Source organism: Barbus barbus, assembly GCF_936440315.1.
Source record: "Barbus barbus genome assembly, chromosome: 16".
Taxonomy (NCBI): Eukaryota; Metazoa; Chordata; class Actinopteri; order Cypriniformes; family Cyprinidae; genus Barbus; species Barbus barbus.
Genome location: NC_136744.1, coordinates 18,131,637 through 18,150,022, shown reverse-complemented (window position 1 = coordinate 18,150,022; position 18,386 = coordinate 18,131,637). Strand labels below are relative to the sequence as shown.

Sequence of the window (18,386 nt, the reverse complement as noted above, 5' to 3'; positions counted from 1 at the left end):
TTTTCATTCCCTGACCTTGATCTACCACCTGTCACAACAGAGAGAAGAGCATCTTCTTCATACACGCCTAACACATTCAAGGCCAGAATGAAAGCACACAGTCAAAACAGCTTCAGCCAGTCATCGGTGAAATCTTTTAAATATGTGCTTTTTCTAGACAGCCAACATTAAAGTGTCAATCACAGTCAACTGTACAATTCAAACTGTCATTTAAACAACTAGAATGCAGAATGATCACAACCTTACTACTAATAAAACCTTGCACTGATTGAAAAATCCTTTTGTACATCCTTACTTCAGTGGCAGACGAAATAATAGAGACTTTAATTATTTACCCATCAGAAAGGATAACATTAGAGCCGAGAAAAAAAAGCTTCATGAATCATTCATTTGGCTGTGTATTTACATGTAATCTCAGCAAGACTGAAATGGAACAGACTTTCCTACAATAGTATTCTGTTTACAGATTAACATTTGCTGGACGTTTTTGAATTAGTCTAAATAGGAACTTGTAGGGAATCAGGGTGTGAATTGTTGACTTTAACAAAGACTTCATACAAGGATATTGAATCACTTACTCAAAAGCAGCCAAGGTCACTACCGACCGACTACTGAAATACCTTTCTTTCTGTCCTTTCTTTGGCAACCACCAGTTTAATGTTAGGCAAATAAAATATTGCAGTCAACATATCAGGTCCCAGATTATTATTATTATTAGGTGTCTTTAACTACTTCGCTAAAAAATGTTAAATATCTCTTATCTTACTGTGTCCGTGCTTTAAAACACTTTGTGGCTATTGAGGTAGGATACAGGTAAGGTTAGTGACAGGTTTCATGCAAGTAAAATGTACGTTTCATATAACTATAGTGTAAAAACACGTATGAAATAATTCATTTAAATGCTGGTCTATCCTAGTTAAAGTGGGTCGACTTTATACATATATCTAGATTTAATTTCATTTACACTTAAAAGTCATGATGCCTAATGACGTGACTTTTAAAGTCCATATATCATAGATGAGAGAATATAGATTCCTGTACATTTACTTACTTTAAAAGCCATATAATGAACAAAGCTAAAACTGTTCAGATCAGCCTTCTAGGTTGTTGTCACCTAAGTTCACTAAAACTAACTGATTTTGTTTAAAAGCGGACTATAAAGCTCACATACGAACCTTTTAAAATATATTTGTGGCATGTCAGATTTAAAAACCAAGTAAGCTTTGTTGTCAGAGCTGTGAACGCAAACATACAGGTTGTGCTTCAAAACTTAACGAGCTGACTACGTAGACAGCATTTTGACCACAACGTTTAAAAGCACCTAAGGTGCCTCAAAATGCTGTCTAGGTAGGCAGCTCACTAAGTTTTGAGACGCAGCTACAATCTACCGGCTAGGCTAATGATGCTAACAGGGTTTTTACCTCGGTCAGCGCTGCCTCCACTGTCACCGAACCGATCGGTCCAATAACCGCGTTACTTACAAACAACCCCATTCCCAGTTTTATACATCCAACCTCCCACATTCCGTCCTTTCCCGTGGCTTCCGACACATCTGCGACACGGTAGGACATTCAGCTAGCCTGCGAGCTAGCTTCAGTTACGTCTCTTTCTTCTTTCTTTCAACTCTCTCACAAACTCCGAAAGTCTCAGCAAGCCCAGCCCCCTGCTGCTATTGGTCCATTCAAGCGAACACTTCCTGGTTTTACAACTAAATTTAGCGACGATTGGATGATTTATCTGTCGTTTAAACACAGCAGGGCGTGACTTTATTGTTTATAAACCAGCTGAGGTCAAGAAATCAGCTGACATTGAATTTAAAGGGGCAGGAAATGACATATTTCCCCTATGAAAAAAAGAAAGCAAGAAAAAACAAGAAAGAATGCGATAAATATATAATCGCACGGGCTGACAGAGAGAGGGGGAGTATTAATATTATTAATTATACAAGAATATGATAAGTACACTGACGAAAAATCTTTTCCTGCATGATACAATACAGTAATGTAAGTAGATAATATAAGTGAATATAACTTAAGTAATTTGCCGTGATGGGAAATATTGCAAGTGTCTGCCAAATACTGTACATATTTTAATCACACACTTTTACAGCATTTAATGACATTCCTTATGTCACAAATCACATTCCCCATGTATGTATTTTAAAACTAAAACTGAGTATTAAACTCTGATATTGTGGTGGCTTTAAATATTCAGTAATAACATATGAAATATGGTGGATTGCGAAATGTTCTAATGTTTGGAATATATATGTATAGAATATTAAAAATACCAGACAAGATATAGGCCTACTTGGACAATTTATCAATGAACTATAATTTAAACGAAATGCTGGATTCAGTTACCAAGGTTCTTCAGTATCTCAAGGATCTAATGTATAAAGTCAACTTCTAAATAACTACTGTGATTACTTTTTGTTAAAAATAGTTAAAAATGGAACATTTATGAATTAACTTTTTTCACTATCGCTCCAACAGATGCCAGTCCACACACACACAGGGGATCCATTTATCAAAAAAAAAAAAAAAAGCCCAGATGAAAGCATTTTATTATACAGGCTGTAGTGAAAACACTGGATTCGGACAGGCCTTGATGGCTTCCTAACCGAGAAGGCAGCATAGCTCAGGATTCGGACACAGCCTGGGTGTACGCTGTCATCGAGAAAGTGACAACCACTGATCCCTAGAAAATCAGTGTAATCTCTCAAGTAAACTTGTTTGTTTTGTGGTAAATGTTATTTTGACAGCCATAGCTAAGGGCTCGTACTCGCTTTATTCCTGGGACATATCTTTCCGACTTGGGACCGCGGCTTCTTAGGTGAGACCCTTTGAAACAAGCCAAGATAAAAGGAACAAAAGCAAACAAATCACATTGTTCTTTCAGGAATTTTTCTTGTTCACTGCCTTTCATTTCTCTCTTTTTTAGGCACTTCTCTCATTCAGAACAGTGAAGTCAATGGATCCTTACATCCCAGCTTGACAAGTTAGGAGGATACAAGCTAATCCCCTTAATCTGTCTATTCTCCCGTGCAGTGCCAAAGGGGGAGAGGTACCCAGCACAAGTAATCCTATAGAAAAAACAATAGGATTAGACCCTAGCTCTTGGAGTGACAATCAGATATCTACTGACTGATTTGCAAAGTAGGGTCGAGTTTCTTCAAATTAGCCCCCCCTCTGGGGAAAAGGTGCCTTTCATTAACTGCTGGTGGGATTCCTTTAGGACAGATGCTGGAGGTCCGCATGAAAGGCATGTATTCTTTGCTTCCAGCACACAGGTCCTGGGCTTCTCCCACAGCAGAGGCTGAGAGGTGGGGACGCACCATTGGCCTGGGCGAACACTCCACCCCTTTACCCTCTGTCAACCCCTTTATAATTCAAACTCTAATGCTTTTAAAAAAGTGTTTGACAGATGGATCAGATTCCTTTTCTTACTAAGGATACATGTAGCAGATCAATGAGGCTAAATGATGAGGGCAATTTGAGATATGCTGCCTATCCTTTTCATTTCTATGCAGCCATGCAGCATGTTTTTTTCTATAACATTTAATGACACAAATGTCTTTCAGACAATTGCTACTCTTTGATAGGCTATTTTAATGGTCGATACATGTAAACCTTGAAAATCAGCGTTTTACAGACAAAGAAACGCGTCTACAAATATAATTAAAAATAAATTATATAATAACATAACAATTTATAATGTAAAAAGGTATCAGAGAAATTTTACGAAATACAATTAGCAATATGTGTGTGTGTATATATATATATATATATATATGTATATACATATATACATATACACAGGTACATCTAAAAAAATTTGAATATCATGAAAAAGGTCAATATTTTTTGTCAGTAATTTCAGAAAGTGAAACCCATATATTATATAGATTCATTACACAAAGAGTGAAATATTTCAAGCCTTTATTTCTTGAAATTTTGATGATTATGGCTTACAGATAATGAAAACCCAAAATTCAGTGTCTCAGAAAATTAGAATATTACATAAGATCAATAAAAAAGGATATTTTAAACAGAAATGTCAGGCTTCTGAAAAGTATGTTCATTTCTATGTATTATGTTCATTTTCTCAATACTTGGTTGGGCCTCCTTTTGCATGAATTACTGCATCAATGCGCCGTGGCATGGAGGCAATAGTCTGTGGCACTGCTCAGGTGTAATGGAAGCCCAGGTTGCTTTGATAGCGGCCTTCAGGTCATCTGCATTGTTGGGTCTGGTTTCTCTCATCTTCCTCTTGATAATACACCATAGATTCTCTATGGGGTTCAGGTCAGGCGAGTTTGCTGGCCAATCAAACACAGTAACACCATGGTCATTGAACCAGCTTTTGGTACCTTTGGCAGTGTGGGCAGGTGCCAAGTACTGCTGGAAAATGAAATCAGCATCTCCATAAACCTTGTCAGCAGAAGGAAGCATGAAGTGCTCTAAAATTTCCTGGTAGATGGCTGCGTTGACTGTGGACTTCAGAAAACACAGTGGACCAATACCAGCAGATAACATGGCAGCCCAAATCATCACTGACTGTGGAAACTTCACACTGGACTTCAAGCAACATGGATTCTGTGCCTCTCCACTCTTCCTCCAGACTCTGGGACCTTGATTTTCAAATGAAATGCAAAATTTACTTTTGTCTGAAAAGAGGACTTTGGACCACTGAGCAACAGTCCAGTTCTTTTTCTCCACATCCCAGGTAAGATGCTTCCGACGTTGTCTCTGGTTCAGAAGTGGCTTGGTAGCCCTTTTCCTGAAGACGTCTGAGCGTGGTGACTCTTGACGCACTGACTCCAGCTTCAGTCCACTCCTTGTGAAGCTCTCCCAAGTGTTTGAATCAGCTTTGCTTGACAGTATTCTCAAGCTTGCGGTCATCCCTGTTGCTTGTGCACCTTTTCCTACCCAAATTCTTCCTTCCAGTCAACTTTGCATTTAATATGCTTTGATACAGCACTCTGTAAACAGCCACACCTTTCTGTAATGACCCTCTGTGACTTACCCTCTTTGTGGAGGGCGTCAATGTTCGTCTTCTGGATCATTGCCAAGTCAGCAGTCTTCCCCATTATCGTGGTTTCAAAGAACAAGAGATACCCGGAATTTATGCTGTAGGGATGGTCATTAATTGAAACTCAAATGTAAATATTCTAATATTTTGAGATACTGATTTTTGACTTTCATGAGCTGTAAGCTCTAATAATCAAAAATTTTTTTTTTAGAAATGTTACAAGAAAAAATAAACTTTTTCACAATAATATTTTTTTTGAGATGTACCTGTATATGAATAATTTGATTATTGTATGTATTTAATTTCTATATATTCATATTAAAAATACATATTTTATAAAAATATTATTCAATTAAACAATTATTTAATAGTTCAGATGTCTGTCCTTTCAAATACAAAACATATGTATCAAAGAATTGTTATAATATGCAATTAGCAAAGCAATATATAATTTTCCTTTTTTGTTTTTCCAATACATACATTAATTATACATACATATTTATGAGTATGTGTGCGTGCATGTGTGCATGCTTTTTTGCTAATACTATTTATGCATTTATTATATTTTCTGTATTTTATTTTATATATATTTATATATTAAAATATATTTATTATTCAAATATTATTTTAATTGTTCAGATGCACATTTTCTTCAAAAGTGAAATAATATTGCCTCTGCCTTGAGTGGGTCTTAATAAAATGCAATAGTTGTCTTCTTTGTGACCTTTAGATGGCACTATTGGTGTAAAATTAGCCCAGAATCCTCTGTGAGGTTGAAGCCTATTCCTGGGTGTGTGATTAGCCACTGTGACACTTGATACTTAACCACAAGCTAATGCAGCTTGGGAAAGGTATTGCCCTGTAAGCAAGGGTCACCTGCACTGAAGGAAGTCCTTGATTCCATTTAAGTCCATTGAACTTGGCCAAGCAAAACATAGTGAGACTTAAAATCTCACATTACTTTTCCAGTCCAGTCTGTAAATAAAGACAACAGTTGTGGATTATTGGGCAAGTGAATAATGTGTGAAATTCACCTGAACCTACTACGTGGTTTTGAGGTGAAATAGTCATTCTCGTCTTAATAAAAGCCAAGGCCGTCCTATGAAATATGAACGGAGAGTGTGAAGATATGAAGTCCTTGATCAAGTATCTCCAAAATATAAACATGTTCAGAGTTGAATGACTGAAGACAAGCTTTCAACCTCCTAAAGTCTAAGGTAACATGACAGATACTGTTTCACCTGCTAAACACCTTGCTCTCACAGCCAAATAGCTTGGCTTCCCACTATTCTTCCAACATCTGCCGGGAGAATCACTGTGTAATTGAGGCTTTAAAAAGGCATGCCAGAAAGCTCAGTAGATGCATCATTACAGTCTTCGGCCTGTCTTTTGAAAGCTAAATTTATGAAGCGGTCTTTGCTCAGGTCTCTATCAGTGGTTTGCACTCTTTACTCTGAACGCTGTTGAGATGCTAGAGCATGTGTCCAGCATGGGAATAGCTGCTGTACAGACAAACAAAACAACCGGAGCTAGGAATTAAAACAAATTAGATCAAAATGCTTTCAAAAATGTCATCAGCGGTTTCTCGTGAGTGCTACTTGCCATCCAGATGTTTCTTCTGAGATCAAAGCAGGAATGTGCTCTGATGGTGTAAACGTATTTGTTGTGTAATACTGGTAGATAATGTAAACCCTTGTGCAGGAAAGTAGACCTTTTGTCCTTAAATTGCCAGTATGATTTTACAGTGATTTGTGCAGGTGCAAAGCGTGTAAAGTGGGTTTAATCCCACGTCTTTGTAATCATTGCCTTTTTATATACCAGCATTTCCAAATCTGTGCTGCGTGCAGAGGCAAGTGTAAAGATAAAGTGTAAATAATCATGTTACGCCAGACGTGACATTGGTTGCTCTGTGGACAATGTTTGTGTGTGTTCCTTTGTGTGCTGTAGGTTCCGAAAATGTAATCCTCAAATCCCCTTCCCATAAGGCGCCTCCAAACCCTCCTCACGTCCTCTGAAGGTCTTCATTACCTTTGTCAGAAACTTTGAGCTTGTGGCTCAACCACAGTTCCCCAAGGGCCTTTTGGTAAGATAGATAGATAGATAGATAGATAGATAGATAGATAGATAGATAGATAGATAGATAGATAGATAGATAGATAGATAGATAGATAGATAGATAGATAGATAGATAGATAGATAGATAGAATTACATCATAATATAAAAGGGAAGAAGGAGGGTGCAAGAAATAAAACTAGAATCAGACATAGTAAATATTGTATTATGGCAATTATGCTTTTACAGAAGCCACACTGTGTAAAATTCACTGCCATCATTTTAGGAATATCCACAATGTCATCCTCAATATGAGTGAGTGCCCATTTCCTGCTGAGCTCCAAACCTATGGATTATTATTTATTAAACTGACCAAGTCTTTGAGTCCCGGGAGGCCATATTTCCTGCATGATTGTACAATATCTGCACGGAGGTGTAGGCATTCCTTTTATCATCAGTGACAAAATCAGCTAATGGATTGTCCTACATTGCATATGATCTAATTTATTCCGTGATTGACCATAAATCACATCAAGCTCAATATGAGCCCCGGCTTTTAAGAATTACACCGAGGAGCAACTGTGTTGTTCATTGTCTAGGTTGCTCGTTTCTTCTCAGTAGTTTCTAAAACAAAGTATGGTTAGTATATGTTAGATTAAATACTCCTATGATGATGTTAAATGTTAGTGTTCCTTTAAAAGGATAGTTTGCCCAGAATTTAAAATTGTCATCATTCATTCATGTTCTTCATACAAGTTATGGCTTTAGAAGATTTGGAATATAGCACATGAGTGCATGAGTCACATGGACCACTTTTATGATTCTCTTATGGTGCTTTTATGGTGACAGCCCCAGTCCTCATTCATTACAATGAAAAAGTAGCCAGGGTGTATAAATTATGGCAAGAATCTTAATTACTGGGTGAACTATTCCACTAACTCCTATAATACAGATTTTTTTTCTGCAAAAAATATTTTAAATGCTATATATACTGTATGTTATAAACAGCACGGCCTAAGGAAATATATTTTTATACTGAAAACTTTTTTTTTTAAATGCTAAAAGATATTATAAAATGTAATTCAATGAGCAAGAAAATATATTTGCAATCTTAAAATATTCTGTAAAATAAAATTAAATGCAAAATGAATTGGAAAATAAAAATATATTTAGTAAATAAAATATTAGCAAAATTTTGTATATTTTTTAAAAGACCTAAAAATAAACTTTTTTGCCATATGGACTCACATCAAGTAAGTGTATGAGATATTTTATTTGTTTTCTTTGACATCCCTGAGATGTTTTTAGGATAACATGGATAACAATATACCTATGAGTTATCACAGAGGAATCCCAAAGTAAAGGAGACCTGCCTGGAGTGTGATGGGACAATACCTTTGCATTGTCATCCAGTGACTGCGCCAAATCCAAGTGGGCTTTAACATCAGAAGCATGAGGTATTTGTTTTGGGATGGCATGGATTAACCGTGTCAGTGCAGGCCTCTGCTAGCTCTGGATGCTAATGCGCTCAGCTACTTCTGTGCTGTGAGTCATTGCTTTGAGGACAAGGGAAAGATGATGTTTATGACTGTCTTCTTTAGTTGTTCTGTTTCCTTCTTTGCAGATGTCGGCTCCTGCACAGACACAGCAGCCACCATAGCTTTTAAGGCCTAACCTTTGACCTTAAATTTCTCACTTTACGGTGTATAACACTGGTCGAAAACACTTACAGGGTGACCAAATGTCTTCCTTGCCTCTTTAGGAACACCAGAGAAATTATTAAAACACATGTAACAGAAACAGTTCTGATTTTTCAGTCTTAAAGCAATAGTTCACCCAAAAGTGAAAAACTGCTGTGAATGTACTCACTCTCAGGCCATCCAAGATGTAGATGAGTTTGTTTCTTCATTGGATTAGATTTGTATTACGTCACTTGCTCACCAGTGGATCCTCTGCAGTGAATGGGTGCCATCAGAATGCAGAGTTCAAAAAGCCGATAAAGTAACTCCAGTTCATCAATTAACATCTTGTGAAGTGAAAAGCTGCAAACAAATCTATCATTAAGATGTTTTAACCTCAGACTTGCTTCTAGCAAAAATATGTGTCCTCCATCCATAATATTGCATTCACACATACAGAGATTTACAAAACAACTAGCAGTTACTTATTTTCAATAACAGTTCAACAGTCCAGTGATTCAACTAGTTTATGCACCTGATATAAATGAGCAATGCAATGACTACCAATAGGAGTCAAGACACTGGTGCACGCGTCTCTTGTGGGATACTGTAGTGAAGTGTCAGAAAGATGAAGTGCTACGGTAAGCATTTAATCATGGTAAAAAATTATGCATAGAAAACTGTCAAAAATGGTCAGATTTTGATTCATGCATTGATAATGATTCTGCATTATGCACAAATACAATTTATATACAGACATTTTCCCCTCCAGGATGTTGATTTTTAGCAGTAAGAAAACTGATTTCTTGTCAAAATAGAAAGACATCCCATTTATGACGAGATTTTCTAAAGCTACGGCCAGTTACGATAATATTAGGACATCTAGCAACATGAAACCAGCGACCAACTAGAAGCGCTAAAATGCTGTAAGTGTGAGTGAGGCATGGAATCAATATAAACAACCGACCAAGGAATTCAGAGCCAGCCTTGGCTAACTGAGAAAAAAAAAGACAACGTACAAAGAAAAAATAAAAATAAAACATGTTTAATTGGCTCATTGTTGGAAAAATATACTTTCAGTTACAATATATCTATTATCATATGTTTAGCATACATCCCCTCTGAGCTCTGAGCAGTGTTTGTTTTAGACATCTCAGAGGTCGCTGGCAATGTGTTAAGTCCGTTAAGACTCGGGCCACAGAAGGTCGTGAACCCTGCTTGCTCTCAGCAGCCTGTGACAGGGGAAATATCCACTAGGCCATAACTGTATCATTAGCTGCACTGATTATCCAAAGGCAAGATGGCTACTTCCCCATTTAAGGGTCTAAGACCATCACTAAGGGCTTGGAGGAGATGAAGAACAAGCCTTTAAGTCTCAAGCAACATTAAACGGATGGTTATTTCCAGGACTAGGACGCTGCAGTTCTGAAGTCAAGGGAGTAGAGGACAGAGGCCAGGGCAGCGTACAGGTGAGTGGTGTTGAAGCACAGGCTGTACACTGGGCTGCTGGTGGTGGGTGCCAACTGGAACATCTGTCAACCAATTATTGCAATGATGAATATTACTGTAGTAAAACACCAAATGAAAAGGTGCTGAAGCATGCTCGCAGTTACCTGTAAACAGCGGGTTTGCCGTTTGTCCCAAAGGCGGACTACTCCGTAGTATGATGAACCGCTGGCAATCATGTGATTCTTGTCTGTCTTTATACAGTAAAGAGCGCTGTCATGAGGCTCCTCCCACTCCATCACGCACTTCCTGTTAGAAAGATAAATCAAGGGCACATACTGATCAGCTGTTACAAATAGATTGCTTTATAGGGTACATCAAACAATACGGTTTTTAACTTGGCAAAATTATTAAATATGCAGAAGTGCACAAATGATTTAAGAACTACAGCAGGGGAGAGCATTTACAGGTAACAATGACTTAAACTGTGGTCTAATCTTCACACAAAGCTGTTGAATAGACTACCTTTACAATGCTTTGTCTTTTTTGGAGCTTGACCGTCCCTGGTCACTATGTTTTCTCACTGTATGGAAAAGAGCAGCGTGACATTCTTCAAAATATCTTCTTTTGTGTTCCATAGAAAAAAAGCAGTTATTTTAGTATCAGTGAGATAATATTAGAGTTTTTAATCTTCTTTTTATTTATTTTTTTACACACCTATATAGTTTTTATCCATTTTTATTTCAGTTTTAGTTTTAGTTGTTTTAGTACATCAAGTTAACCTAAATGAAAATGAGAAATGTTGCTTTGGCAACTAGCTGAAATAAAATAAGTTTAAGTTTATTTATTTACATTTTATTTATTTCAGATAAGATTTATTTTATTTCAAGTAACAATTTTTTTGGGGTTTTAGTTTTAGTATATAACTATAATAACCCTGGAAGAATGTAATACATACTGGTTTGGAATGATATGAGGGTGAATAAATCTTGTCAAAATGCTCATTTTTGGATGAACTGTCCTTTTAAAGAACAATGGGTTATTTATGTTCCCTTATAATTATAGCTAGGATTACCATAATGGACATCACATAAAAAATGTAATCACTGAATCCAATTTCCAACTGAAATGAACAATGTACAGCTATGCATATTTGGACACATTCTGAAGTACTGAAGTCCATAGTTACACCACAACTCCAGCCATTGTCACGCTATATTAGACCGGTCTTAAAGCAGAGGGCCAAAGCCACCATGGCTAGCTCTCCCTGCGCGGCTTAAGGGCAAGTGTCTTATTTGCGCTGGCAGGCCACAAGGGTGAAACCTCATCCCTTGTTTACGGAAAGGGGCTTTCTTGTTTTAGAGCAGGTCGAGAAAAAAAAGAGGGAAGGACAGGGCAAGTGTCTGTGTGTGTGCTGAGCCAATAGAGATCAATTCTCCATTAATGGTGTGCTGAATAAATCATGGAGAGGGAGTGTGGCTGGGCCGTGTGGCAGACAGCAGGGCAGCAGAAGAGTGCGGAAGATGTCTGGATTGCATCTTGCTGTGCTGCACATGTGTACCCACATGCACTCACACAGATTAACAAAAACCTTAAACGTAGGTTGGGTCATTCCTCTTACGCAGAAAATTTAATCATATACAATAAACAATTCACAATACAGTTTAATACACTGTCAGAAAAAAGTGCAAAAATGTTACCATTGGAGGTGCAACAGCCTGTCACATCTTTGTACCTTATCCACCCATAAAAGGTGCATATTAGTACCTTAATATGTACCCATAAATACGCACATTATAGGGGTAAATAAGGATGTCCTTTTCAGGGAAGTGCCCCATTGACAAGCAGTTGCATCTCTTAAGGTACAATTGTTGCACATTTTTGTGATAGTGTACCCTGAAATTAAAATGGCTTATTACTTAAAAATGAAAACAACAACTCTAGCGTCAAGTATTGGCAATTAATTTTATAAATGTAATATTTTATGAAGCTGGTTTGTTTCATTCCATTATGTTTGTAGCACAGAAATTTGTATGACAATAAGAAAGTTTTACAAACTGGCATGTAAGCTAATTCTCAATACTTTAGAGTGCAGCTCTTTATATATTATATATATTTTATTTTCATCTCTTCTCTTTATTTCCATCATGTTAGGAATCCTGTTCATTTTCTTGTCAAGTAAATGATCAAATTATAATTGAAGTTATCTATATAATATATAATATTACATTAAAGAAAAAATAAGTAGCCTAATATATTAAACATTAGGTCTCTTTATTGGAGTTTAAGTATAAAAAAATGGAAAAGTTTGTGCTTAAACTAATCTGTCATCTCACCTCTCCCATTATTAACCCCTTGTATATGCAAGGTGCTGAGCAATCAAATTCAGCTGAAGAGAGATACACACATCCTCCTTAATTATTCACAGTTAATCTAAAAATTAGTTTCACACACTTACCCATCATGTACAGTTTATTCTACAAGTGAATTAAAGTGCACTTTAATTATTAAAATTATTTAATTTATAGACGATGACAACTTTCAGATGACTAACCACTTTGAATCAAGACGTACCACATATTGAGTCCTGACTGGTCTTACTGTGAATTATTGATATCTTAAGAGGGGACATTTGCCCCTCCCCAAACTCTCCAGGGCCCTCTTTCAATCACCTCTGATTTGTGTTACTTGACTGCCCATATGCGATTGTGAGGATCCCCCCTCCCCAAAGCCCTACATAGTGCCCCAGTCCACCCCACAAGCGGCTTGCTGATCCCCAGCACCCGCCCCGTTGTCCTGGAGATGTGCCGCGCCACATCAATATGGCCACCAACCAGCGTGGACTTGGGTGGGTGAGAGTCCCGCCGCAAGAGCCTCTCTCGACGAGGGGGTCCTTTTCAATCTCTCAGAGGAACAATTGTGTCCACAGACCCAAGAGGAGGCTCAAGTCTGGCTTCTTTTTTATCTAAACGGTACTCTATGCACAGGAGGGCTTATTAGATTAACAGAGAACACTAATCTTCCTCACAGGCTCTCTGAGACGTACCGGCTAACTTTATTAGTCTCAGTAGACAAGGCCAAATCTGCTGACAGCACAGGTCAATGTAAGAACTAAGCCTAATTTAACTCGAATCGTAATGGCGAGGCACTGGAGGTTCCCAGAACTGGACAGTACCTGGAGCAGACGCGCAAATCCCAATAGCGGATGAAAGTGTCATATCCACAGGTGAGAAGCTGGAAGGGAGACTCGTACACGATGTCCAACACACCTGCGCCACGGCGGAACTCTGTACCGAGACAAGACACCAGGTGACACCTGGGAGAAAGAGATAAGAGAAGAAGCTTGCAGATTATACCCTGTCAAACCTCATTGAGGAAGATTAATACATTGATAAAAACACAGACCACAACTTAAAAAGCAGCCGAGACGGAATTACGCAAACTTGCTGGAGGCCAATCATTTCAGAGAGCGACTGGACAAGTGAGGTCATCTGCATCTCATCGTCTGAGTATCAGTTTTATCAAAGCGATTCAGTGACAGGCAGGCTCATAAAACAGGTCGTGTTTACTTGTTGAGATTGGAACATCTCCCAGTCTTCACATCTCGGAGTCAATAAAGATCTAATTTCAAACCAAACGCCTTCATTTGCACGCTTAATCTCTTATTACCATCAAATCCTGCTATACTTGCACGTTTCCAATGTCCGTGGACCACACAAAAGCTAAATTAAGTCTTGGGATGAGGAGATAAAAAGTAAACACCTTTCTGACTTTGAATGGGCTGCTAAAGCAGCTTAGTTTGGCCATAAGGTACGTTCCCAGATACGTGAGGAGTGGAAGAAAGGAGATGGAGGGTAGAAGTGGGGGGGGTGTCGGGACTAGCACCACGCTCCTATGATCACAGACCCAACGGGTCCTGGCGCCCTCCGCCCCCACCTGCGCCGCAGAGGCCAGATTATTGTAGAATCACAATTTCTTTGTTGCTATTTAATTCCCTCCATGACCGTGACTGTGTGCGACTTGTGGACCTTTGATACCTGGTCCCTAGCAACCATTTTGGGGAGCCCAATGGCCATAGCGACCACCCCCCACGTTCGAGGTCTCCTGTGAGCTTGTTCACCGAGGGCAGACTGGTAATCCCCAACCTTCGCTCTAGGGGAGACAAGGGGGGTCTTTCTTAGACACAGGCTCTTTAAGAGTCCCACAGAACCAAAGGCCAAGACCCTGGTGGGCCTAAACACAAACTCTCTTCTAGCCCCTCGGGCATCTGCATACCCATCATTTACCCCTTGCTGCTAAAATAACACGCTGGCAACAACTTGAACTGATGACAGTGCTGAACAGTGGGGACAATCAATTAAATGATGCAAAGCATTTGTTTGCAAAACACGCAATTTGCATCAGATATTTCTTTGGAAATGGAAGTGCTTTAGGAAATTGTGTAAACTCAGGTCAGGAGAGAAAGAGAGAGAGCGTCCGACGTCTGCCTTGGACGCTCTGCAAATGTCAAAGCGCGAAGTGAGAAAAACAAGCATCGTAAAAGAAGTCCTCACATCTGTGCTCTGATTTTAAAGCCTGTAATAGCACTGTTCCAAGTACAACAGCAAACACCCAGGATTCTTAAATTGTTAGGTCACTGGTTTTTTATGCGTCCCATGTTTTTTCTTCCATTTTAGAGAGAACCTGTGAAGATTACAGGATGGAGGATAACCATATAATCTTTTAAATTACTGCATCTGCATGGCAGGCGACCTTGTTCCTCCAGCGTCTGATCTGTTTGGGAACATGTGGCGAGACTGTCCCTTCTCCAAATGTCGTCTGATCACGGTTGGTTCGACGAGAGCTTCTGATTGAGTGAAAAAAGGTTAGAGGGCTGCTAAGGAAAAATTGATCTTCGATTTAAACTCAGAGTACAGGAGTCATTTAGCAGAGTGATGGCATGTGTTTTATTAAGGCCAGAAGGTGAAATGGACAGATTAATTAAGACATGAGAGCAACTGTCCCAGTGGAGTAATACATATACAGTGTGTCCGCCAGCATTTCCCTCTCGAACGCGGTTCAAAGGCGGTTTGCCTTCTCCTTCTTTAAGCAAGCAAAACTAGAAATTACATAACAATAAGTGGGGCCCTATCGTGGCTTTTTTCGCAGCTCTTGTCGAAGGAGACGTCTAATGTTCAGACATGTGGAAGCTGAGAGGTCACTAACAGACATGTCAGGGGCAACTGTGATATTTGCAATCTGCTAAAGTGATCACATGAACAATGTAGCCACCAAATACAGACAGACAAACTAAAGGGAAAAAGCTTTATTTTCTACATCCTTTTAAAGCGTTCCTCAAAGAGCAACTGACCTCAACCTAATCCTATTTGACCCCTGGATATGTTTAAGCTCAAGCAAAACACCACTCAGTACTTGCAATACTCATCCACACACTCATACAGAATGTGTAGCTTTTTCTGCACTGATTCTACTGGAAAATCTGCAGAAAATTTAAATATAGCAAACTGCATTGGCAAAATATAACACTCTTATTGGGAGTTAAAAAGTAGAATGACATGTTATTTAATAAACTATAAATTAATTCATAGTATATACATTTAAATAAATTAAAATTATAATAAATTAGTAACCAACTTAAAATGTAACAAAATGATTAATGATATATTTTTATATATTTAATCATTTAAAATGTATTTAACATAAATTGTAAGAAAGAAAACAATTATTACATGCATGCATATCTATGGTCTTCTGCAATTGCGGTTTCATATAAACTATATTTATAATGTATATTTGCAGTCTTTATAGAAGCTATATATATATATATATATATATATATATATATATATATAGCTTCTATAAAGACTGCAAATATACATTATAAATTATATATATATTTATTTATATATATATAAAAGGCTTTTAAACTTTTTGCCAAAGGACCACCGACTACTAATTATCGCAGTTAAATCTTTATATTTGTTTAAAAACGAACATACTTTCAAATGGCCCTAAAGACAGTTGCAAATAAAGGTCCTCCTTTTTATGTTCTGATATTGCTTGGGAGTTTTTAAATCCCTATTCTGTACTATAAAGAATGGCATGTGTTCGTAACTAGTCATGAGTTATGGTCTCAGGGCCATCAAGAAAAATGGTGGGGTTGGCCTCCCTAACAGTCCTCAGTCTCTGTTTGACCATTTGGGCCACACACACACACACTTTATGAAAGGGAACTTTAATGAATTGATGGATTTTGAAAAAGGGTGTTAGATCCACAGGAAAAGGCCATTTTGAGCTAACGCTCTTGTAAGGTTAAGTGTAGAGGGTAAACTGGCACAGGGAAGCTATGGGAAACAGTCAGTGCCCTGAAAGGATGTGAGACAGGTACATAAAGAGCCCTGCTGAGGTTTTCAGGGCCTAAAACAAACAGAAATCGCATTGCGCCGTCTGCATGTCAGCCAATTTAGCCCACAGTCGAAATAACCACCAGCAAAGAGGAAAAGAAAAAAAAAAGAATGCAATGGAACAGGACAATGGAGACTTTTAAATGTCACACGCGTTCTCTTAAAAACAATGAGATTGCAATTTGTATAACACAGCTCTTGGTAGGATCCAGGCATTTAACCCTTTTCTTTGAGAGAAAAAATGTCAAGAATTTCTGCCCAATTGTGAGATTCTTTGATGGCAAGAGCCCCATGAAACTTAGGGGTCCTTTTAAAGCACCACTTGTGTGTCCCTGACTCTGGCTGATCATAGACTTTTTCCCTTTAAAGAGGAGAAAGACATTAAAGAAAGAACATAATTGCCATGTCCAGGGCAGAGTCAGAAATTCTATGAAGCTGGAAATGTTTCCAATTTCTTTATAATGAAAGTTTAATTAAAAGTTGGCACAGACAACCTCATGCATATTCAAGGTCTAAATTAAACTTTTTGTTACATAAATTGAGCCATTAATTTGTCTCACCAATCATGAAACTGTCTTTTGCATGATATTTATAAAGAACTGGAAAAAATATTTGACTTTTTTAATCCCATTTGGTGCGTTGATCAATTGGGCACCCTATGCATACTATATATATATATATATATATAAAAATACAATTTTCAAGTAAATATCACTTAATAAATTTACATTAATAATAAATTTACATTAAAGCAATATTGCAATCCATTTTGGCAAAACAATAAAACGTGCTTGTTTGGTGTCTGGGGATTGTCTGTCTTCAGCCTGATGATTATCAAATATCTTTTCAAGCACTGGACTTAAAAGACATCATAGAAGACAACATGTTCCTAGAGTGCTGGCTAACAGTAGTGAAATCTCAATGTCCCTCATACTCAAACTCTCTTCCTTACTTCCCTCATAATGCTGTAATTAGTTTAAGCAGCCGGTCAGCTGAGACGTGAGGGTCTGAGTGATCTTAGCCTGTACACGTCCTCTCTATTATTCCTCCATCCAGTCAACAGGCCCTACTAAAAAAATACACCCCGATCTTTCAAGAACATGTTAAAAAATGTCATTGGCTCTGGCCAGTTTCACTTGAAGTAGCCGGCACAAAAAAAACATCAGGAATTCTCTCTCTCTTAGGTGATGTGGTGTTTGAAAAATAATTTCAGCTTTTTAACACTACTGTATATACAAACAACATTTACAAGTGACAACACAAGTAGTTTTGTGCTGAACATAAAACCAATCTTGACATTACAGAGTACAGTCAACACTCTTGTGGCAAACAGGTTGGATGTTTGTTCTGATGTTGTCTATGATTGAGGTAAATGTAAGTGCTCTAAAGTGTCTCATGTTTGTGCTGGTCGTCTAAGGGTTATGCTGGTGGCCCGTCTGGGAAATGTTAAAAAAGGGAGACATAGGAACACACACATATACACACAGCCCCCATTCCCTGTCACCCCCCAGCCCCTCCACTCATCAGTCGGTTTCTCAGCCCCCTGTGACTGGCGGCTTTGTGCTCCTCACACAAGGTGCACCTGATTACTAGAGGGGAACACATTATAGCAGGATACAACTGACCCTAGTGCAGCTACACAAAGACAGGAGGAAAGACAACACGACTCACTCCAGGACAGGTCACTGAACGCTCCTGAGACACTTAACACTCAGGTAATCCTCTCAGTGATAAAATGCACCTATTTTGCACGTAAAACTGATTCAATAA

The 18,386-nt window shown here is 38.2% G+C and overlaps 1 protein-coding gene across 1 annotated transcript in view; it reads right to left on the bottom strand.

Moving 5' to 3' along the window:
• Positions 1-18,386, bottom strand: part of LOC306882878 (F-box/WD repeat-containing protein 4-like) — a 49,150-nt gene that overhangs the window by 12,785 nt on the left and 17,979 nt on the right. The window contains exons 7-8 of the mRNA XM_079437862.1: positions 13,388-13,528; positions 10,380-10,521 (exon numbers count right to left, since the gene is read on the bottom strand). Of these exons, the coding sequence (XP_079293988.1) occupies positions 10,380-10,521; positions 13,388-13,528 (283 nt within the window). The remainder of the gene's footprint in view (positions 1-10,379; positions 10,522-13,387; positions 13,529-18,386) is intronic.